The following is a 24777-nucleotide window of genomic DNA, read 5'->3' on the forward strand; positions in this document are numbered from 1 at the left end:
AGATGTTGCTGGGTTCGCATTGTACTGAGCGCAACCAAATTAATTATTAGTTATTGGGCCAGTTTTTAATGTGTTAAAATAAACATAAACATGTCTATCCGCACATAGACCATCTTATATAAATAGAACTGATATAACCAACTCACGTCAGGGCCTCTCCATTTGGTTCATGACCTCAAGATGCTGCTCCAAGTTCAAATAAGCATGCAGCAGAGTGTCACGTCCCTATTCTCCAGAAGCCAGGGAGAGCATCCCAGAGTTCAACACCCCAGAGCGTAGCCAAAGGTGAAGAGCATTAACCTGGCTTCTGAATTCCTAACGCAGGCCCACTAATAGCAAGCCCAGTCATTCCAGATCATTCTCAATGTGACAGAAAACAACCCACTTTCAATTCTGTGGAGGCAATGTATTGTGGGAGTTTCCGAAAACCAAGCTCAAACTAAGGCCATTATTTTCCAGGAAATAAACCATCAGAAAGCCTTTTTAGAATGTGGATAGGCTCACAAGTGTCATAACGGAGAAAGAGAGAGAAGGAGAGAAAGAATTTATCTTGCCTAAGATCAAGTTTCACATAATGGCAGTTAGATTAATCTATCATCTTTCTCCGCCTACAAATAGTGTAACCACCCCCCAGGTTATAAAAATCACAGAGAACTAGGCTGGACAGAGTGCATTCTTTCCTGCTTCCCATCTCAGAGCAGCTGTGTGATTTCCTGAGGACTCTGGTGCTGGTGCTAGGGATATAAGCTCACTTACACACACAATAACCTGCAAGTCTCCAGTTTCTATGCTTCCACCCTCCCTCCCCCTACCCCTCCCTCACGTGGCACCAGAGAAGCCAAACTCACCCATACTTTAAACAGTTTGAAGACCAATCTGAAAGAGGAAGAAGGATCTGTATACATTGACTAGCATGTGCCCTACCCCCTCCGCTCTTAAAAGCAGCAGCAGCCCATCTTTTCAAAGAAGCTTGCCTGAAGAGCAGGCGCCCTGTGCCCTGTGAATGAAGTACACTCTCAGGGTCCTGCAGATTATCTCCATCCACTGTGCAGATCACCAATGACGGCTTAGCTCTGCAAGAAACGGGTGCAGTGGATTTACTGAAGACTTGGAGTTTGCTTCTGAGAGCAAAAGCAAAAGGACCCTAAAGTGTCAACCTCGAACTGTGCAGGTAAGGAGATTCAACGTTTCCGTGTGAGGACCAGAACTGTATGTAGTAAAATTTTGCTGATTTTAGCAAATTCCTGGGAGTTTGGGGATCTGTCCTACCTGCTTTAAATTGGGCTGCTTTATTCATTGGTCAGAAATGTGATAATCTAATCAGTCTGTCAACAAGTGTTGCTCAGTGCTTCTGCTAGGTAGGGGCTCATTGCGGCAAAATACAGAGGAGACACTCCCCAAGCCTCCAGCACCTTTGCAATTAAGTCAAAAATGTTAAGGTGTATTTTCAAATCCCATTTTAAGGACTTCATGGAGTTTCTCTAATCTTTAGTGGCACTTTCCTTCAATGTTGAAAGAAAATATATAGTGACAGCTGAAAGTAAAAACAGTGGAGAATTATCTGGTATTTTCACAAGGTAATTTCCCCTTCATTACCCCACTTGAACCTGTCAATATTGTGCGTTACTGTCCCTGTTTTGCAAATAAGAAAAGGGACTCAGAGAAGTGAAGAAATATTCTGGAAACATACTAGAAATTGGCAAATTGGGAGTAGAGACTGAAAATAGAAAGCTCTCAAAACTATAAATGAATATGAGGAAATTGCATGATTTATTTAGTATCTTAAGACATATGACAGAGAGCAGGTTTACACAGAGCCAGCACTTCATACATTTCAATCAAAATCATTGGCCAGGAGCGTTCTTTATACTGAACAGCAAAGAAGGTCTTTTAAAGGGTAAACAAATGGCTTGGTGGGTTCCATCTGTAGCTAAAAAAAGGAAAACCCTTGACTTTTCAATGCAGTGGTTCTGCCCTGAAGTGCTCTGATTGTTTTGAAATCTAGAGAGAGGCCATGACACCGTATATGTATCAGGTGATTATTAAAAAACAAAATGTAACTAAACCTGGACTTGGGACTGCACCGCATGCCCATGAGTTCCTGCAAAGAAGATCAATTGGGCTGGGGGCCAGTGAACCCCAAAAGAATGGTAGATTAAAGAAAGTTTGCAGACCGAGTCCCAGTCGGAGTCCAGCATTTCTGTCTTCCTAACCTGGACCTATCAATTTCATTTTCTACTCCCTTTTCCCTGCTATCTTTAGTCAAACTTTTAACATGTTTAAGAACTAGTTACCTGGTACAAAAATCAAGATTTTTCCATGGTGCAGGAAATTATCAATTTGCCTTTGCTGTATCATTGGGATTAAGGGATTAAGAGAACGGTCCTTAAGGTGCATATCCAACCTAGTGAAGCTAACGGCACGAAGGATAACTATCACAACCCTTCAAATAACTAACACAGCTCTGTGCGGGTCACTACTTTGACCTATTTTGCTATGTCGTATATTCTTATGGAAATTTCTCAAATACACTGTAATCCAGTTAAATAAGTGTTGATTAAGCGCAGTACAGTCTGTGACACCAAGCAAGGTAAGCCGGAGTCCCCAGCCTTGGGGAATTTATACGTGGCCCTGCAGGGCACACCAAAGCGCCTGATCCAGCTACACGAAGGAATTGAGTTGAGGAATCACAGAAAATGAATTTGGATGGAAATGTAAGACAAGCTTATTTGACCTGGAATGCCCGGCACTTTTTAGTGGGAAATCTCGTCAGCAAACTTGGAGTAAGTGATAAAAAGCATTTTGAGGAAATGAGTTTCATAACCTGACTAGGTCTAGAGAGAACTGGAGACGGGAGAACGCTAACAGAGCGGAATGTCATGAGGCTCTAGATTAGGTGGATGGCAGTGGGAATGGACCATAGAGGAACTCAAGAGACATTCATAAGGAATAATAGAGGGAAACTGCTGAGTGATTAGATACAGGTAGCATAGAAAAGAAGTCAGAGATATCTCTGCAATTTGGAACCTGTGGGATCTGGGTACTGGTGCTACCACTATTCCTAGAAATAGGTAATTTGGGGATAGAAACGGGAATTGTAGGACATGATTAGCCCTGTTTGGACCTATTCAGTTTAAGGAGACAGCAAAATTTCCAAGAAGCAATGTCTTTTTTTATTTATTGATACGGTCACCAACCGGAGTGAGGTGAGTATCTCTGAGAGCAGATAGTTTTTAAGGGTTTTTTTTTTAGGGTTTTTTTTTAAGAGTTTATTTATTTACTTTTAGAGACAGGAAGGAAGGGAGAAAGAGACGGAGAGAAACATCAATGTGTGGTTGCCTCTCACACTCCCCTAACTGGGGACCTGGCCCATAATCCAGGCATGTTCCCTGACTAGGAATCGAACCAGTGACCTTTCAGTTTGCAGGCTGGCACTCAACCCACTGAGCCACACCAGCCAGTGCCAAAAAGCAATGTCTTATGACTGGTTGGAAGGAATGGCCCCAAATGTGAATGATGGACAAGAGGTGCAGGCCACAGTTACATCTGGGGAGTATGATTCATTGCCAAGGTCATATAAATAGCTCAACTACATTTAAAAGTTAAATGGCTCAACTACATTTATTTTTTTTCAATTTTTAAATTATTTTATTGTTGTTCAATTACAGTTGTCTGCATTTTCCCCCCACCCCTCTACCCGACTCCAGCCAAACCCACCTCCCTCCCCTGCTTCCACCCTCCCCCTTGATTTTGTCCATGTGTCCTTTATAGTAGTTCCTGTAATCCCCTTTCCCTGCTGTCCCCTCCCCACTCCCCTCTGGGTATTGTTAGATTGTTCTTAACTTCAATGTCTCTGGTTATATTTTGTTTGCTTTTTTCTTCTGTTGCTTATGTTCCAGTTAAAGGTGAGATCATATGGTATTTGTCCCTCACCGCCTGGCTTATTTCACTTAGCATAATGCTCTCCATCAACTAAATTTAAAAGTCAAATTTAGTAAATCTACAAGATGACCAACTGAAATTTGTGCAGTGCCTACATTTTCAGGCCAGAGGAAGAGGACGGTCCTAAGAAATAAGAGCCACAGAAATACAAGTCTTCTTCTCAAAAGATGGCAAGCATCTTGAGGGAGGGGATCAGGTTACTTCTTTTAAATCTCCCCTTCCCAACAAGAACTAGCACAGCGCTTCATCCACACCATGAGCACTCAGTAAATACTAGGTTATACTAACATAAGCAGCATGGAGAATTTTTGCTTCAAGCAATCGTCCAGTGTGAAGTCTGTCATAAACCCTGCAACCTCCCGGTGGCTGCTGTTAATCACCTTGCTGCTTGAATTTCAATGGGAAAGAAATGGCCTTGGAGCACTGGGAGTTCATGCTAGCTTTGCCTTGTAATCGGCTATGTGTTCTTTAGCCAGTTATTGACTATCAGTTTTGCTGGGTTTCCTCATGTAGCAACTATAGTAATAAGCTTATAGGAATATTTCATAGATCTTTTAAAATAATAAGTATAAATATGAAAGAAACTGGAAAATACAAACCACCATCTAAAAGGGTTTTCTTTGAAGGCCATTCCAGGTGAATAAAATACACAAGCCTGACGCATGTGGTGGGAGTGGGGCCAGTACTCGCAAAATACACCTCCAAGTATTGGCCATTCCATCCACCTCCTAGGGCCTGTCGTAAGATCCAGCCCTCTGGTTACCATTAACTGTATAAAACTTGTACAAGCCTCAATGTGAATTTCAAAAGGAATAAAATACTTAAGAGTAGTATTTAACAGGTGTTTCTGTGAAAACACTACCCACCTTTATTCATTAGCTATTGCTTCCATTAAGCCCACTGTTCTTAGAATTAAATGCTAAGGACCAAAACAATTGTTACAAAAAGTTCTGAATGGAACACAATATTCCACTGTCCTAAAGCCACTTGTCCAACCACGCATTTGATTATAATACAAATCATGTTCCCAGAATATATAGGTAGCTATAGTGTACATGGTCTCTCCATGAAATGCAAAGACATAGTCATGTTTGCCTCTCACACCAATGTTATCTGGGTTTCAGGCTACATGGATGTCTACACGGTATGATTTGAAAGGCAGTGAGAAACAGCTTTTCCAGTTCGGTCAGGGTATGTCACCTTGCAGGGGACATATTCCTGGTAACCAACCCTAAAAAGTGACTAATGAATCAGAATGCCAATGTTGACTTGCACTGAGGAAATACAACTGATAAGAGGTCTGATAAACTCATAGCAGGGAGTAGTGTGTCATTATCCTTCCATAAAAGGCAACAAAGAAAGGCATTTAACCAGATTATAGATTCAGACATCTTAAGCCCATTAATTCATGTTACAATACTGGTGCTAAGGCACCATCAACACACAATTATTTTTGCCTTCAGTTGAGAACTCCTTATAGGTTGGTGGAGAAGACCACTGTTTCTATGTAAGTTCTGCACCCCAAAACTCTTCTACCTTGCTCGCTCATTGCATCTCGATCCTCTCATACCTCCATTCTTTGTTCCCCATCAGTTTTGCTTCTGTTTTTAGGGGGCAGTACATATGAAAGAAAAGAGAAAAATATCAGTAAATATTTAGGAGAAGTCAGGGAGGGGCCCTGCTGGAAATCAGGGGAAAGAGACAAAACAGAAGAATAAATATAGACCCTTGAGCACTTAAATACAGAGTTGCTTTTCCTTTTGATGAATAAAATACTATGTTATTTCGAGTGTTTGTGGAATCAGTATATCCCAGACCTTTGAGCTCCCGCTGAAATGTAGCTGATGGAAAAGGAAATGGAGCCGAGGGCCAGGCTTAAAGGCCCCTGGCATACGCAGGCTTTCTTTTCTTTTCATCCACTTTTCCCTCAAAAGGAAAAATATCCAGTTTGGAAACACATTTTGAGATGTTTGACATATAAAACTTCTTGAGATTTATCATCTCCTTAACATTAACAGCCTCTGTTTTTACATAGGGCTGTTTTGGTGTTGCCATGGATTCAACATGGTACATGGAAGGAAGCTAACACTAACGCCCCCAAGATCTCTGATGTACTTATTCCAAAGCTCCTATGTAGTTCAGGCCTCAGAAGATACTAAAAGCTTCTTTTCATTCCAAATCGGTTACCCTTTCTATTTTTAACCTAAATTTGAATTCTTGTTTAAGGCAAAGACCTTCAATCAAAAGCAATCTCCTGCAGGGGTGTCCAACCCGCAGCCCGCAGGCCACAAGTGGTCCAGGGTGGCTGTGAATGCGGCCCAACACAAGATCGTAAATTTACTGAAAACATGATGAGATTTTTTTGTGATTACGCTTCGCAGTGTATTTAATGTGCGGTCCAAGACAACCCCTCTTCCAATGTGGCCCAGAGATGCCAAAAGGTTGGACACCCCTGTAAGAGAATAATTACTTTGCTTCCAAAATCCAGGCATCTAAATACCAAGAAGTTAGAGGCAGTCCTCAGAGTCAGCTGTGAGCAGAACTTACAGGGATTCCAAGTTTCTGGTAATGAGGCAGAGACTTATACAGGTATCCCTGGAAAAAGGTAGTGCTTTACAAGTTCAAAGGTATGTTAGCTGTTACATATTTCTACTGCCCGGGCTAAGGGTAGAACTCTCTTCCACTGTGCACGCCCATGTACACGCATGCACTCCTCCAGATCCCTACTGCCATTTTCCAATTTGCATTTCCCTTCAAGTCAGTTCTTACACATTGCTTTATTCTGATTACACAGAATAAATATGTGTCACGGTACTATGCAAAGGGCATGCTGAATAATTAACTGTGAACGACCCAGTCCAAGTGCCTTTTGGACTGTGACATTCTCCTGTATTTGGACTCCCGCTGACAACAGACAGGCCCAATGTGATGAGTGTGAAGTTCTCCCTCCCCTAAGCGATGGATAAGCTACTAGAGAAGAAACATCTGAGAACTGCCAGCAACGCCGTATCAACTCCCCTGTAGTTTCTAACTTCGGTGAGAACGCTGCTAAGCATGTCCCTGAAAATGCCACGTGAAAAAGCTACTTATTGTGATAATAAGGCTGCAGTGATGGCGGGAAGATCTTTCTGCTCCTTTCCCCAAGATCTTTTGTTAGGTAGAGGGAAAGCCACTGGGGTCGTTAGTACAAGCCTGGTTGTTTGGCGATTAAAACTCCAAGGAGGTTGTGTGGTTTTGCTCCAGTCAATCGATATCCAATCACTCTATTAATATCTATTGCCCATTTGTCTCTGTGTGAAGCCATTGTGATAGGCTAGACATTGCATTCACAGAGCTTAAGAAAATAAAAAGGCTGGACTTCTTCTCTCTGTCGCAGACAATGAATCTCTTTAAGGAGACAAGATTCCTACACGTAAAAGATACAATACAAGGTATTAGAATTCTGACTGCCATATATATCATCAGCGCAAACAATGACCATAATGCAAGTTCAAAGAACAGACATGCAAGCAGGGAATGGGGCGGTCAAAGTTGGTGTCAAGAAGTGGAACCTGAGCTCAGCCTAGTATGAACAGGAAAGAAAACCACACCAATTTACATTTGCACAGTGCTTTCTAGTTTCCAAAATACTCATATTTGCTGATTCTCCATCCACGTATCCACCCAACAAATACCTGCTGCATCAAAAAATTAATAAAACATTGTCCCAGTTAATGTACTTGGAGAGAAACCCTTCACAAGGTAGACATATATCAGATTTATCACTTTAAATATCTGACAATGTTATTCATTCGTTATACGGCAAGAAAGCTTGGAGAGGACATTGTCCCTCAGTCCCTCACCTGCCTGAGCTCAGCCTTATAGGATGAACAGCACAACTAATTTTTGTATTTGACAACCATAGGATACATGGAAAATAGGAAAAAGGGCATTGGGGAGTTGACCAAATAAAGTAGGGCCTCACTGGGCTGCACTCTCATGAAAACTACATTTCCTGCATGTTGCCACTGCTCAGCAAAAGTGGAAGTGTCGTCCTTAGAAGGCTGAGCCCTGGGTTGCAACCTCCCCCACTTCCTCTTTTGCTTTGGCGCTGGCCCTTATCACCCCACCCCTGCTGGCATTTGGCCAACATGTGCAGACCATCGGGGTATGCTAGCACTTACTAGAAAGGTAAAGGAAGTCTTGGGGAGGGTCATTCAACTTAATAGAGTCATAAAACTACATCCAAATACTGATTTAATCTTTCATCTCTCCAGTTGGCGGAATTGGAAAACAAGCATTATCAGTTTCACCCAGGCCAATTGTCAGACATGTCCTTGGATCTTTAGCTTCTGTCAGTCTCTGGCCAAGGCCACTTTTGAACTCTCCTTGAGCCTCACCAGACTACTTTGGTATTCTTTTTTTTTTTTTTTTTGATTTGCTTATTTTAAGCTCTTTGCCTCCTCTTTCGTCCTAATTGTGTGCATTCATCTTCCCAGCCACATTCCTTTCTTCTCCAGTGACTTGTAAAGTGTCTGTTCACGAGTCATGCTCCCTTATACTTTCTGATTTTTCAGAGTTTGTTAATAGACTCTACCCTCCTAGAGGTCTGCACATTTCACTTCCACTTTACATGATTATCTAGATCCTTGCACAATAACCCCTACATTTCCACACAAAAAGCATGCTCTGCCCTTGACCCTTTAGACCCCCCCACCCCAGGAAGTTAAATACTATAGTACTCAAAAGCACCTAATGACACAGAGTTACTCTTCCAAAGTTGCTCATTAGGAAAGGAAGGGAGCAAAAATTAACAAAGCAGACTCACTGTCATTAATGGGCTCACCATCTAAATGGGTATGACAGATGTGTAAGCTAAAAAGAGTTATTACATCACTGTGAAAAATAAGAGAGCCATGAACAAGGGAGCATTTGTAGAGAATAACTTCTACTTGAATCCTGAATTATCAGTGGAAAAGTGCCAAGTTCACCTCTCTGACCTTACACGTAAGGGTGAAGGAGGATGCATAGTTCAAGTATCTTCAACTAGCCAAGGCATGATGAGATAAGAATGCTGAACTAAGTTGGTGGAAGAGAGAGAATCGGGAGATACGATAATAAAAGACTGAACAAAACTTGGAATGTACACGTGAAAGATGAGGTTAGGATGGAGTGGCGTGAAATATGACTCCCAGGTTCTATGCCTGAATGACTGCAAGATCACTCATGTCCATAAAAACAGAGAAAAGAAAAATCAGTTGGACAAGTTGATTTTGGAGGGAAAAACATATAGTCGTCAATAAGAAACTGAGAACAAGGCATGTGATCCAAGAAAAGCAATCTAATAGACAGTTGAAAATGAGAGACTAAAGTTCAGGTGAGTCCTCACTCATGTGGCTTAGTGGGTTGGGAGTCATCACACAAAGCGAAAGGTCGTGGGTTTGATTCGCAGTCAGGGCACATGCCTGGGTTGTGGGTTCAGTTTCCAGTCCAGGGGCATGCAGAGGCAATCAATGTTTCTCTCTCTGTCTTTCTCCCTCCCTTCCCCTCTCTCTAGAAATTAATAAACAAAATCTTGAAAAAGTAAATCAAGTTCAGCTGAGTATTTTGTGGCTGAGCCAGAGACTGAGTCATCACATGAAAATGATATTTTTATATTATAGCAGTTGATAAATTCTTGAGGGAGAAGAGAGAAGCAAAAACTGAACACCAAACATTTGCAATGTCACAGATTTTGGGTGCACTGACAACCCCTTTCACAGGTCTGAAAAATCTGTCATTGACAAAGGGAGATCAAAAAGAAGAGCTGGTAGCCCTGGCAGGTGTGGCTCAGTGGATTGAGCACCAGCCTGCAAACCACAGGGTCACCGGTTGGATTCCCAGTCAGGGCACATGCCTGGGTTGCGGGCCAGGTCCCCAGTAGGGGGTGCACAAGAGGGAATCACACATTGATGTTTCTCTCCCTCTCTTCCTCCCTTCCCCTCTCTAAATATAAATAAATAAAATCTTTAAAAAACAAGAAGAAGAAGACCTGATATTGCAGCAGCAGTTCGGGAGCAGAACTGGACGGATAACCGTAACGCCTAGGTTCTAGTCTTGGTCCTGTCACTAGCTCCATGCTCTTGAGAAAGTCACATCCATTCTACTACCATCCCCAGGTTTCAGTTTTTTCAAATGCAAAAATTCATTGGAAGAGTATCTCAAAGATCACTTCTGGCTCCAAATGGCATCTATTCTTGGATTATTAATAAAGGGCACATTTTACTGGCATGGGTCAATAATATTTTCGGAAAAGAGGATGGCCTAGAATTTCACTGGGCATCCATGATGTTCCTGCTATGTGAAACACTCTAGGGGAAACATGGAGAAGTATAAGGGGAAGTAAAATAGGAAAAAGAAAACATGAAAAAAAGATTTAATCACAGTTCTCAAGGAATCTGGTTGAACCTATGGGACCACTTTCATACTTACAAATCATACTTCTGCTGTCAGGCCTGTACGCCATTTTAGTTGGATGGGAAACAAGAAGCTTAATTTAGCTCCCATAAGAGTTGTACTTTTTTGCTTTGGTTAACATGTCCTAGAAAAAAAAAATCCCTGTTAACTGTTTCAAAACTACACCAAAGGAAAATAAGAAAGTAATATAATAAATGAACTATAAGATCTAATGTGCCTCAATAAAGCAATTTTGAAATGAGTTAGTTTGATTTAACACAATCATTGGGCAGCAGATGTCATGTGTCTCGCTAGTTTCTACAGAAGCTATTCATATTATTTAGATCTAGTTTTTGTCTTCAAAAAGTATATAATTTAGTAGTAGATATTAGACAAATACCGAAATTACTCTAAGAAAAAGTCAAAAGAAGCAGAAACATAAAGTAGGAAAAAACAGAAAACCGAATTCTGTAGTTGAACCATCGACCCTGTGATCTACTCCTTTCCAAGGTTCTAACATCCTGAGAACACCCTGTCCTTCCTGTCTCCTAATTTTTCCTTCCACGTCTAACCTTTCTTCTGACCCTTTATTTCCTCACTTTGCTCTCTGGACCCCTATTTCCATCATAAGTAAGTTCTACTACATCCTAAACCTCTTCAAATAATTCTCCCACCACCTCTTTGCTTTAATAGAAACTTTGTCCTCCCCATCAAATGTAAGCTGCTCATAACAAACTGATGGTTGCCAGTTGGGAGGGGATTTGGGGGTTAGTGAAAAGTGTAAAGGGATAAACAAGTACAAATTGGTGTCCTGTCTGGTGTGGCTCAGTGGATTGAGCATCAGCCTGTGAACCAAAAGGTCGTCGGTTTGGTTCCCGGTCAGGGCACATGCCTGGGCTGCAGGCCAGGTCTGCAGCTGGGGGCGTGCTGAGAGGCAACTGATCAAAATATTTCTCTCCCTCTCTTTCTCCCTCCCTCCTCCCCTCTCTAAAGATAAATAAATAAAACCTTTTAAAAAAAAAGAAGTACAGATTGGCTGTTATGAAATAGTCCTGGGGATATAAAGTATAGCAAAGGGAATATAGTTAATAATACTGTGATTAAGTATGTAAGGTGTCAAGGGCGTACTAGACTTAGGGGGGATCACTTTGTAAGTTATATAAATATCGCACCGTATGCTATACATCTGAAACTAATAAAATATCAAATGCCAACTGTAATTTTAAAAAATGTTTACTAACACACACAAAAAAGTAAGCTGCTTATATTTCTACATGTGATGCAGTGTGAGACCTAGAGAATCGATTGGATTTCTGTCTCCTGGCTCCCTGGTGCCACTTTAAACAATGACCCTTCTGCCATAATACAAAAGTCATGCACCTATGCTACCCTCTAATCCTCCTTGTTAGTGTCATCACTGTTGACCTCATAGTTCTTTTCCCCTGACTCACTGAGTATTTTGGCATTTGGCTTGCAGTCTTCATTTTTAACCGAAATCCTAGTAACTTCATCTTTCAGGTGAACAACCAACCCAGTAAAGTGACCTCAAATGTTCTCGATCACCTTTCTGGGAAAACATTCATTCACGTTCCACCTTGGATACTCATTCCATGGCTGCACTTAGGGCCTTATGTATCGGCACACAACTGACATCTGCAACTCCAGTGTATATACTCTGACCACAGGCTCCTAGACCTTTGCTTCTCTCATTCCTTTATGTTACTACACAGGTTCTTAAATCTCCAAGAATCTTCCAGGGTCTGGGTCCATCCCCTTTCTCCCAGTCTGCTAAACTACTTCATGGTTTTACTTTTAACCATTCTGTAGGCAGCATTCTCAAATTCGGGTGCCCACTGTCCTTCCGTGACACTTGTTCTATGACCACCCAACCTTATACCAATTTAAGTGCTTGCATTTTTTTCTCTCCTACACCCAGGCTGCTGAACATTATTGAAATAAATCACAAACCATGGAAAGTGACTCCATAAGGTTAAGGTAGAATATTTTGTAGTCTTGAATGATGTTTTGAGCTTAACTTAATAGGTCACTGGAGACCTTTTTAAGGGAAGTGATAAGATCGCAACTGTGCTTTGAGATGAATAATTTGGCACACGTGATAAGGACAGACTCAACAGAAAAGAAACAAGAAAATTAAAAAAGAAAGCTATAATTTCTAATGTTCAGTTAACAGTGGTCCCATCTTTTCCTCAAAGAAAGAAAAAAGAAATGCAGCAATTCTTGGCTTTTGCGCGGTCCTCTATGTAACCGTTTGTTCATCTGCCGTGGGTTTTGCCAGTATCTGAGTTTGTCTTATGTCGGTGTTTAGTGACAGGTCTCATAGAATCTGAAACTTAATAGCGCTGTGAGTCAGGCAATAAGTCTGTCAGAGAAAGACCAACACCATATGACTTTACTCTCATGCAGAACATAAAGAACAAAAGGAATGGACAAAATTAAAAGACTCATAGACACAGAGAACAGGCTGGTGGTTGCCAGATGGGGGAGGATTGGGGGAGCGAGTGAGAGAGGTGAAGGGACTGAGAAGTACGGGTCGGCAGTTACAGAGTAGTCCCGGGGATGTAAAGTGCAGCATAGGGAGGACAGGCAACGATACTGTAATAGCTATGCGTGGTGCCACGTGGGTACTGGAAGTACCCGGGGGAATCACTGTGTAAGTATGTGATTGTCCAACCACTATGCTGTACACCTGAAAGCAATACAGAGTAACACTAAGTGTAAACTGCAAGTGAAAAATGAAATTTAAAAGAAGTTTATCATTTCACTGGGGAACTTGCGGTGTTTTAAACACCTATAGTCCTCCTGCTTTCCCATAATGTGAACTGAAGAGCTTTCCTGCCACTCCCTCAACACCGTATCTGCCTTTCAAAAAGTGACATTTTCTAAAACCAACTAACTGACCTTAAAATAAAGCATGTTTTTCCTCTAATTTTGAATTTTTGCATTATCTTTCTGTATTTTATAAAACAAAATAGGCTCAGTGTACATTTTCACTTACCTCCTTGCCGCTCACAGAAAGTATCTCTCTCCTCTAATGCAGACAAATTTGGTTCCTTGCACCTTTAATAACCCACATAAGCGAATCCCTTTTCCCAAGTAAAAATATTTGTAATTTCTTTTACTCCAACGAAGTGAGATCAGTAATGTAAAGTCTCCAAATTTAGACTAATAGAGATACTCTTATTTGTCCATTTTTGGACATTTTCTCAGAATCTTCTTAGAACCAACTTCCAGAATGAAGGTCATCTCCTAAGATCATTTTAGAGCCCAGTTGTTAGAAAGCAAACAAACTCCCATCTCTCACCCTGCTGATCAAAGTTGACCCCAGCATCTCTCTTGATTAGGGTTGTTACAGATATTCGGTATATTTCACTACCTCCCAAGATCCTACTTTGAAGGAAACAAAAATGTTTATGATTTATTTAGACTGGACAAACAACGAGGTCAAAATGGATGTTTCATTATTCAAAAGATGATTCTAGTGGGGCAAGGCTGGAGGTGGGCCCAGGGTAGGGTGGGGCGGGAATGCGTGGGGTGGTAACCAGGGGTACACTTAACTGAGGACAAGATAACATAAGGAGAAGTTACACTTTGGTACTGGAAGACATGGCCTCAGAACAAAATCACTGATCTAAAGAGAAGGAAGGATATTAGCCTACTTTGGTGAGTCACTATACTACACTCAAGGGAAGACAAATCAAAATTCTAAACTAGCCTAACTAGGTAGCCTTGTTCCTCAACTAAGTTTTCCTAAGAGTCCCTATTCCAATAATTAAGCTGTCACTTTCATTCTACTGTGTGTCTTAGACATAACTGCACGTCCAAAAAGATGCTTCGGATTATTACAAAGCTGTCTTCCTGAAAGCCCTAAGCTCTCCTTAGTACTTACAAATGCATTTCTTCTTTCTGGATGTAGTAACCCTTCTGTGGCCTCTGCCATTAACACTTTTCCCCAGGAGGCGGAAGATCGGATAGGAGGGTAGGGCTAGTTTGTGTAGGCGGTTGCCTGAGATACGGGTTAAGACCTAATCACAGGCGTTTGTTAGCTCTTGAGTAACAAAAAGGGCAATGACTAGAGCTAAAAATGACTAGTCTGGCAGTGGTTTGCAAGATGATTTTGAGAGAAAAGAGCCTGAAATTAAGAGGGCACGAAAAATATCTTCAGGAATTACAAACTGTTCAGCATAGTAAAATACAAGGTCCAAGGGAGAAGTAGGAGATTATTGTAAGTCATCTATGTGTGGGATAATGAGAGCCAGAACTAAAGAAGGAGCAGTATTAATGAAGAAGAATGGAAAGAAAAAATGTCAAGACTTGGTATTAAATTGGGTAAAGCTTAGCTGAAACGGGGGTGACATTGGGAAGGAGTCCGATCCATCCCCCCTTCACCGCCAGCTTCTGTGCTGCTTTTCCCAGCTGCAACTGATCCAGTGCCTTCAGGGCTCAGATTGCCAGCGCTTTCTGTTCTTTCCTCTTGCCTTCATCACACTCCTTCCATCTGAGATGACAGAGTCTGATAAATTTGGGACCTGACAGTCCTAAAGAACATCATTTTAACAAGAAATCAAAGCCTGTTGGAAACTAGGTAGAGTAGATTGCAGGCATCAGCTAAGATATGGATGGATGGATTGTTTTTCTGACCTAGCACGATGGGTATGTTATACAAGAGCTATAAAAAGGAACCGACTAAGGTGACTTTATGAGTTTCTCTCTTAAGAGATCTGAAGAATGGTGACTATGCTGCCAGAAGCAGAGATGTTGTAACTTGTAACACAACAGGCGCTAGGCCCGAGAGAAAGACCTGTGAGCCCTAGAAAGTAGGACCAGTTTACGTTTCATTGAAGCCATAGGTCTCTTATCCTGCTTGCTCTTTTTTCTACTAAGATCAAAACTATATCAAGGGGGAAAAACATACCCCGATGTTCATAGATTTACCAAATGGCAAACTACAAGGGAGTTCAGAGATCACATAATACAACCGTATTGAATTACAGATAAGGGAAGAGAGCATAGGGAGATCCAGGTCTCGTGTTTACCAGTCCTGTGAATTTTCCACCATGCCCACTGTCCTTCTTTATGCCAGGATTCCCTCTGATATTGATAAGACATCAATAGAATAACGTAGAAAATTGATTATTCAAATCAACCAGTATTTAAAAGGCACAGTACTAGGCACGAAACACAAAAAACATGGCCTGGTTATTGCCCTTTAAGTCAAGTGGGACTAGGTGGGAAGAATGGGGAAGTTCAAACTGAACAACTCCGGAGATGACTATGACTCAAAACGAGAAATGAAAATCACTGAGAAAACTACAAACAAAATACTACAAGCCTTCAAAGGAAAGAAATATTACATTGGGTTGAGAGGATCAGAAATGACTTTTCATTTAACTAGAAACAAAGAAGAAAGAGGCATGACTACTATCTTCACTTCATAGAAAGTAACAGCCTGGGGACCACCGCAGGCCGCCGTAGATCACCAGCCCTACCTGAACCACACTTGGAAAGCACGACGGTCCTTTTCATGCACAGGGAGCGCTAGGGCAGCAGCACTAAAGAAGATGGTGTTTGAACTGGGACCTTATACTTTTAGATTATCTCTGGGCTCTCTTATTTACCTCATTCACTGGAGCTTGACCAGGTTATGCCTTCAATGGAGGTTAAGGGCTGATGGAAAAAGTGTGTGTGTGTGTGTGTGTGTGTGTACACACAAATAAAAGATCTGAATAAGAGAGAGTGTGTGTGTGTATATATATATTATATGTATATATATATATATATAAAATATATATACCACCAAATAAAAGGGCTGATAGAAAGAGAATATATATATATATATATACACATATATATATATCCAAATAAAATATTTGAATAACTCCTGAATTAAGTAATTGAAGTCAAATTCTGCTGAAGCTATTGTCAGAGACAAGAGGCCTCAAGGAACCTGAACAGGAAAAAGAGAAAGCTAGGTTCAAAGCTCAAACTCACCAAAGGAAGCAGAGGAGACAGCTCAGGATCTCAAACTTGAGGAAACAACTGCAGTTACCCAGACAATGTAACGAGCGCGCCAAATTGTAATTGCACAGCTACCACGGAAATGGATAATGAGCATATTGACCTGGTAAGATTAAAGTTCTCATAGTTGGGTCTTTGAAATTCATTAACTTTGTTTCTCTTCCCACACTAGGGAGAAATACAAGTTTGTCTAAACACAAAACTGTCAAACAGCCAAAGTTAATTCTCTCCAGAGAGAACATGAGGGCAATCATAGAATTCCAGAATTAGAAAGGATTTTTTCATTCGACATTCAGTTAGTATATCTTTATTGATTACAGAGGCCTAGGATGAGCTAAAAAAAACAACTTTACTGCCTGAGTAACAAAATACAAAAGCCAACTGTTGTTTCCACCTGCAACCCATCCTTCACCCAGACTGCTAGTAATAGGTTACCTATGTCAACTCCTTACCTGTAGAAGGCGGGAAAGTTCAGAGAGGAAAAAGAAATGGAAGATCTGAAAAATAATTGTGAGTACGCAGCAGACTCGAACAGCAATATTGTAGTTGTGGATTCAGGCTCCTAGTTTTAAAACTTAATGTGTTTTATTTTAATTTTTTATTTCTTTGCATTTCCTTTATTTTCCTCTTGGTTTCCTTTTTTTTTTTTTTTTCAGTAGAGTTCCTTTGGAAAGTCCCAGACTGTTTATAGTTGCTAAGAATAAACTGGAGTAAGACGTTTATTTTATGGGCACTTAAGAGCACGGATAAGCGAAAAGTGATAACCCCTGCAGTCTTTGCAAACAGGGATGAAAGGTGCCATAGAAGAAAAGAGGTGCATAGAAGAGAGGTGCAAATTTAGGAGAAAAATGTTCAAGTTGCTGCTGTTTTAAGAAAGCCTTTCTGCTCATTTCTTGAAGATGTATTATACTTTGTTGGATATTTTTAATCTTTATCATATATTTTTTCCATTACCATTTAGTCCCCTTGTACCCGCCTCCCCCACCAATCACCACACTGTTGCCCATGTCCGTGAGTCCTGGACTCTATGATGGAGCTTAAGGGAAGAGAAGAGACGTACACTCATGAAAAGTTAACTATATAAATTATGAAGTAATTGATCTCCAAACATATACTAGTCATCTAAATAATTTTCAGGGAGAAGAGTCCAAGGTCCTCTAAGTCACCCTTCCTTCGGGGAAAACTGCCCCTAAGCCACCCCAGGCAGATACACTTCATGTTTTTGATGTTCTAACTCTTCTTAGAAACCTAGACACTTGGATGTGAACTCCTAAATTATTTCCCCTTCGAACTTTATTAAAAACTGTTTAGAAGAGAAAATAGGGTAAATATCATGGTTTCGTAGCGAAGAGGATTTTTATAATACTGTGTTCATCTTTAGACACAGAAGCTCCACGCCCACAGAGGCAAACATCTGTGGTGAGCCCAGGTCTGTATTCCAAGTTTTGCCCCTGGGGATGTCAAAGCGAATGGAGATAAAAGAACGCAGCATGGAATCCAACAACTAGTCCTAAATTTGTCCATAGAGCTTTGATGTCCCATTGCTCACTTGGATCTGAATGTAAGGCTGCTAAGCTCCTATGACCCTTCTGGACTGCTTCTAATGTCACTAACTTCCTTCTCAATCTTATAATTTCAGTTTAGGCTTCACCTGATATTACATCATAAGAGGCACTGACCACACACCAGAACCCTTCACAAAAAGTGCTGCAGTGCCACAAAGAGGTATGGCTCCATTTTCTAAATGATTCTTGTTTTTTCAACTTGCAAAATATCTAATCAAAGTAACTCCCTTTATCATCTGCAGTAAAATCAATTTTATTTATGTTTATTGCCTGTTTAATCAATTAATAACCTATTTCTTGTGTGCTAAGACAGCTCTTACCATACTGTATTGTAACCTCCCCATACTGAGCCATCACTGCTGACCCCACAAAACTGTGAGCTTCCTTTTATTTAAAAATTTTACCAGAGAGAGGGGAAGGGAGGGAGAAAGAGAGAGAGAACTATCAATGTGTGGTTACCTCTCGCACACCCCCAACTGAGGACCTGGCCTACAACCCAGGCATGTGCCCTGACTGGAACTCGAACCAGCGACCCTTTGGTTTGCATAACCTCGCTCAATCCACTGAGCCACACCAGCCACGGCAGCTTCTTGAAGGAAGGAACAGGGTATTAGGCATCTCTGTCTCCGCATATTGTGGGTCTCATTATTGGGGGATCGCAGTAATGCCACAAAAATGAAACTAAATGCTGTTTAAGACCAGCAAAGCCATCATCTGTAAAATGAATGGCTTGGATGGACTAAATGATGCCCACCCCTCTAGGATTTATTGTTCGAGAGTTTTACAGTCTTTTTTAATGACCTAATATAAGTCACTAACTTGACTTAGTTATAAATAAACAATTGAACCTTAATGTAGAAAGTACTTGGAAATCTTAACTTGGTCTGTGAGAACTGGAAAGTTTATTAATGGGACTAAAGACCATCTGTTTCTTTGTTTTTTATTAATTTCCTTATCAGTTTTATTTGGCATATTGCATTCAATGATCTGGGCATTTCAAATGTACTTATAATATTTAACAAAGAAATGATTACTCTGTATTGCTCTGTATGATTTTACTGCCTTCCTTAATACTTTAGGAAGCAACTGTACTTAACACAGCCACTGTAAGCTCTGAGGCTGGGAAGCTTTTCATTGGGTTGGCCAAAAAGTCCATTTAGTTTTTTTCTATAAAGTAAAAGACACATTTTTCACCAAAAACCTTACTGATTTGGATACTGTGAGTATGTTGGCTATGTCTTGAGTGGTAGAATATTGATTGTTCTCAATCAATGCCTTGATTGATCGCTATCAACTTCAACTGGTCTACCCAACCATGGAGCATCGTCCAGCAAGAAATCTCCAGCACGAAACTTCACAAACTACTTTTGACACATTCAATCAGTGTCAACACCTTCTCCACAAACTGAACAAATCTCTTTGAGTTTCAGCTGTGTTTTTACCTTTCATGAAATAATAAAGCACAATTTGCTGAAAATGTTGCGCATTTTCTTCCATCTTCAATATTAAAATGGCTACGCAAAAATTCACCAATTTTGATTGTTTTTTAAATGCATGCTGATATGACAGCTGTCACAACACAGTCTAACAAAATTGTTTGAAATGAAGTTAAAGACAACTAAGTGCTACCAGAGCCATCGTACAGGAAAAACCCAAATGAACTTTTTGGCCCACCCAATAATTATATTAGAATGAAAAGAGAACTCCAAATGATTCTGAATGATAAATAATCATTTCAAATCATAAACTTGTTCCACCTTTCATTTCCTCATTCACTCAATTAAATTTACTGAGCACTAAGGTCAAGGCACATCTGTGTTAGCCCTGTGCACGATGCCTTCTTATGTAGCATACAGACAGTCTGCGAGGGAAGATAACATATGCATACAGATCACTGATCTGCAAGATGAATTTCAAGTTCCTCAGGAGGGAAAAATACAAAAATTACTTTGGAGGGATGCTGAGCAAAGCCTTGGTCAAGAAGGTGTCATTTAAGCTGAAGGATAGTAGTTTTTGCACATAGGTGGAGAAAAGGGCATTTCGAGTAGAAGAAATTCATGAAGAAAGATAGACAGGTGAGAGAAAACACGTAGAAAATGTCCCTGGAACTGTAGAATAGTTGTTCCATTGAATTTGAGGGTGCGCAAAAGGAAGAAATGAGACAAGAAGCTAAGAAAGTTTAGCTGCAACCAAACTGTGGAGAGCCTTAATCGGGCCAAGGAATCTGGATTTTATTCTGCAGGCACTCAGGAATCAGTGAAAGTTTTAGAGCAAGGACGTGACATAATTGGAAACTGTTATGTATGGAAAATTATTCTGGAAAGAGTTCGTGGCAGGGTATAGTGAGGGTCGATGTGATAGGAAGGAGAGATGGTAATTATGGAGTATCCTGCGGTGTGGTACCTAAAACAAAGGCTATGTCAAACATCTCAACAGCGCCATCTAGTGCTTCACAACGTAACACTGCTGTTTGGGGGGAAAAACCAATGGGCTAACAAAAAAAAGCCTCAATTACATTTAGGCAGTTTCCCTTTCTTTCACTATCACACCAGACTTCAGAGAACAAATGGTGAAAGAGATAGGTAACTGGAAAGCAAACAGAAATAATGCAGAGGTTGGGAGTAGTGAACTCATTTTTCTCCATCGCCTTACGATATCCACCCTCAGAATGATTCATCTTCAATGTTTTATCATATACCAACAGTTCTTGGTGAAAATAATAACATTTTTAATGAAAAGGAAATATGGAACTAGCCTGGATGGATAGGTGGCTGACACATCTTTGCAGCAAGTATAATTGCTAGCAGTAGTAAGGCTGAAGTTTTATCCCACCCACAACCACTACCATAGCTGCCTGTTTCCGTGTCCCTGATGCAGACACCAGATCAGTCTCCTCCATTGCTGGCAGTTCTTGCATGCACACGCGGTCTTGTCAGCTTACAAACTCTAACTCCTCTCTTACCACGGAGCAAGAGCTCCGTAAAAGCCCAATGAATTAGACTTCAATGGAACGTTACCCACCATATTATATATTGATGAGTTTGTCCCCTCTTCCTAAACAATAAAAGAAAAGAATCTGGAAGAACATGAAAGAAATCACTCCTTCCACACTGTCTTATCCCAATTTTTATCTGATCAGAGCTTACTGATTGCCCTGATTAACTGTCCTGATATGGTTGAGCTAAACTAGAACAAGTTGACAACTTCCTGGTATAAGAAATGGTCGTGTATTGTCCAACAGGAAGGTTTTGAGCGTGAGTCTAGGAGAACAAGGATGAACAGCTACAATATACTCACAAGATACCAAATTTTGCTGTGTATAATGCGCACTTTTTTGCCCACATTTTTTAGGGAAAAATAAGGGTGCGCATTATACATAGGTAGTACCTGAAATACCTTGTATCTGTTCTGGTGTTATGTAATTATTTGTTGCATAAAATTTATTGTGCCATAATATATTCAATGCTAAAATTTATCTAAATGTAACTAATAAAAAATTAAAATGAAAGACATTTTTCCTGAAAGTTTGGGCCAAAAATATGGGTGCGCAGTATACGCAGCAAAATATGGTATATTCCAACAAGTTATGCTACATCTTTCCTCAGAGACTTAAGTTATGGTACAGATTTTAGAAATGCATTTCACCTCTTTGCAAGTATTTTCCTCATTAAAATAACTGGATGGCTTCTAAAATGTCTCCAGCCGTGGTGGTCAGAGTCAACCACATTATAGATTAAGATTATCCCCCAGGGGAGTTCCATTAACCACAATTCCAATTATTTTTCCTGGGTAGGAGCATCACCCAGCAGATGTTACTAAGCTCTCTTCTTGGTAGAACCACGCATTTTCACCCAGATTTTCTTTTCCAAAAGAATTCAGTGCTCTTCCAATAAATACATGAAAGATGATAGACAAGTACATAGATACATAGATAGATAATAATATACATGATTCATATTTATGAAACTACTTTCTTTAAACCTTTTCTCTAATTGAATAACTCACTTAAAATGAAGATTGACAGATGAGTACTGGGGTAATAATACTTATAATAAAGCAGAGCTGTTGTACCTAGGTCTTGAAGATTACGAGGCAGTCCATCAGGCAAACACGGGTAGCAAAGGGAAGATAAAAGAGTGCTTCTCCTGCGGACAAGGTGCAGCTGAATCCCTCCTCATTGTCCCCGCACCCTTGCTTCCTGCCATGGTCAAAATGCATACAGAGTGACATTATAAAGTGAAACCTTAGTACTTCCTGTTACTTATGGTCTGGTAAAAATTGACAAGCCTTTTATAAATATATGTGTCTATATATTGCAGGCACCGAGCAGACATCCCTAGAAAAACATGGATGAAGCTGGAAACCTGACAGCATCCTCTGCCAGCAGTAACGTGTGCCACGGCACTATTGATGACTTCCGCAATCAAGTGTACTCCACCGTGTACTCTATGATCTCCATTGTGGGCTTCTTTGGCAATGGCTTTGTGCTCTATGTCCTCATAAGAACATATCATGAGAAGTCAGCCTTCCAAATATACATGATTAACTTAGCGGTATCAGATCTACTCTGCGTGTGTACACTGCCTCTCCGCGTGGTCTACTATGTTCACAAAGGCATGTGGTTCTTTGGTGACTTTTTGTGTCGCCTCAGCACCTATGCCTTGTATGTCAACCTCTATTGTAGCATCTTCTTCATGACCGCCATGAGCTTTTTCCGGTGCATTGCAATTGTTTTCCCAGTCAAGAATATTAATTTGGTGACAGAGAAAAAAGCCAGATTTGTGTGTGCTAGCATTTGGATTTTTGTGATTTTGACCAGTTCTCCATTTTTAATGTCCAAAAGTTACAAAGATGAGAAAAACAATACCAAGTGCTTTGAGCCTCCCCAAGACAACCAAACTAAGAATCACGTTTTCATCTTGCATTATGTGTCACTGCTTCTTGGGTTTCTCATTCCTTTTATTATTATCATTGTCTGTTACACAATGATCATTTTGACTTTGCTAAAAAATTCCATGCAGAAAAATCTATCAAGTCGCAAAAAGGCTGTAGGAATGATTATAATCGTGACAGCTGCCTTTTTGATCAGCTTCATGCCATATCACATTCAACGTACCATTCACCTTCACTTTTTGTACAATGAAACTAAACCTTGTGATTCTGTTCTTAGAATGCAGAAGTCGGTGGTCATAACCTTGTCTCTGGCTGCATCAAATTGTTGTTTTGACCCTCTCCTGTATTTCTTTTCGGGGGGGAACTTTAGGAGAAGGCTGTCTACATTTCGAAAGCATTCTCTGTCCAGCATGACTTATGTGCCCAAGAAGAAGGTCTCATTGCCAGAAAAAGAAGACGAAGTATGTAAAGAATAGTGTAAACCCATCTGTGATGCAAATCAATGAAATATAGTTTCCTGAGCAAGCATTTTCTCAAATAATTACAATAAAAATTACAATTTCCATTAATAATTTACAAATACTTAACTAGATGTGTGCCTATAAATGTATCTCATTCATGCATCCACATTAGGAGAGATCCGAAAAGTATATTTAAGTGTTAAAATTTCAGTCCACAACTATTAACTAAATCACCTGGCTGGTAGCTCAGTGGGTTGAGCATGGGCCTGCGAAGCAAAGGGCTAAAGGTTCGATTCCCAGTCAGAGCACATGACTGGGTTACGGGCCAGGTCCCAAGTGGGAGGCGTATGGGAGGCAACCGCACACTGATGTTTCTCACCTTCTCTTTCTCCTTCCCTTCTCTCTCTAAAAATAACATTAAAAAAATCTTTAAAAATTTTTCAGTCCGCAACTATTAACTAAATTATAAATTTGATCGTTTGCCAAGAGGTGAAGAATACTTATGTATTGGCACTTAAAAAATGGGTCCAAGATCAAGGATTTCCCCTCAAATAAAAGCTTTACAAAGGATAAGAACTAGCCTTTTCAGATATAAAATTAGCAAATAGTTTTCAACCGTACTAACATGTCCCTCTGCATGCATGCCATCAGATGAGAACTGGAATGACCCAGGAGCTACATAAACTGTACTGCCACCTTCTTCCTCTGTAGTATTGACTGACTAGGCGAAGTAGGGCCATTTCTTCCAGCAGACCGTACAAGTGCTAGAACAGCCTAGTAGTCAGCCAAATGGCCCTAAAGGCTCCATGGAATGCACAGTCTGCAAACTGAGGAAGATAAACCTGGTCAAAGGCCAGTTTGTGTCCAAATGTCTTCTGCTCCTGACCCAGGCCCCCTAAAAGACAATGGTGATGTTTTTGTTCATTATTGAGGTTCTTATAGGGAATTCTCCCCTACATGACACACACACCTTCCTCAAGAAACCAGACAACTGGCATTTCTATCTTTGAATAGAAGTAGTTAAAAATTTATCTAAAGTAGGTGAAAAGGGGTCTGCTTTTCTACATGCTCATTACTGGGATCAAAATCATCTAAAACGGAGTTTTAAGAAAAATTTGAATGTTGATATTACAAATTGTTCTAAGGAATACTTATATTTATGCTTATGTGTATAATGATATACAAGAAATTTTGCTCTATGATATACATTTATGAGTGGAAGTGAATTATAAGCTTTATTAGTGTTTTATACTTTTGACTTTTTTATCAGAATGTTGACAGGAATATCAAGGATATATTTACAATGGTTTTTATATTTCAGTGAAAGCTTTGTTCTTAAAACAGCAAACAAAAACTTGATTATGGACAACTTTCTACCAAATTGTGGTCTGTTCCTTAATTCTGTGTTTCAAAAGGCACATTACATCAGAGGAAATAAATGATAATGGTGAAGAAAAAGTAGTTAT

General features: G+C 40.3%; 1 protein-coding gene across 2 annotated transcripts; it reads left to right on the forward strand.

Moving 5' to 3' along the window:
• Window positions 1–678: 678 nt before the first annotated feature.
• LOC112317949 (cysteinyl leukotriene receptor 1) lies at window positions 679–23426 on the forward strand. Of its 2 annotated transcripts, none has more exons than XR_008426022.1 (2): window positions 679–1171; window positions 18032–18118. XR_008426022.1 is itself a non-coding variant. In XM_045183830.2 (2 exons), exon 2 carries the CDS (start codon window positions 22304–22306, stop codon window positions 23324–23326), a length of 1023 nt encoding a protein of 340 aa, XP_045039765.1. In that variant the 5' UTR covers window positions 679–1171; window positions 22277–22303; the 3' UTR covers window positions 23327–23426. The 2 variants fall into 2 exon arrangements, 1 of the variants encoding a protein (XP_045039765.1); XM_045183830.2 differs by lacking the exon at window positions 18032–18118 and adding an exon at window positions 22277–23426.
• Window positions 23427–24777: the final 1351 nt, after the last annotated feature.

This window comes from Desmodus rotundus, chromosome X (genome assembly GCF_022682495.2).
Source record: "Desmodus rotundus isolate HL8 chromosome X, HLdesRot8A.1, whole genome shotgun sequence".
NCBI classification, from domain to species: Eukaryota; Metazoa; Chordata; class Mammalia; order Chiroptera; family Phyllostomidae; genus Desmodus; species Desmodus rotundus.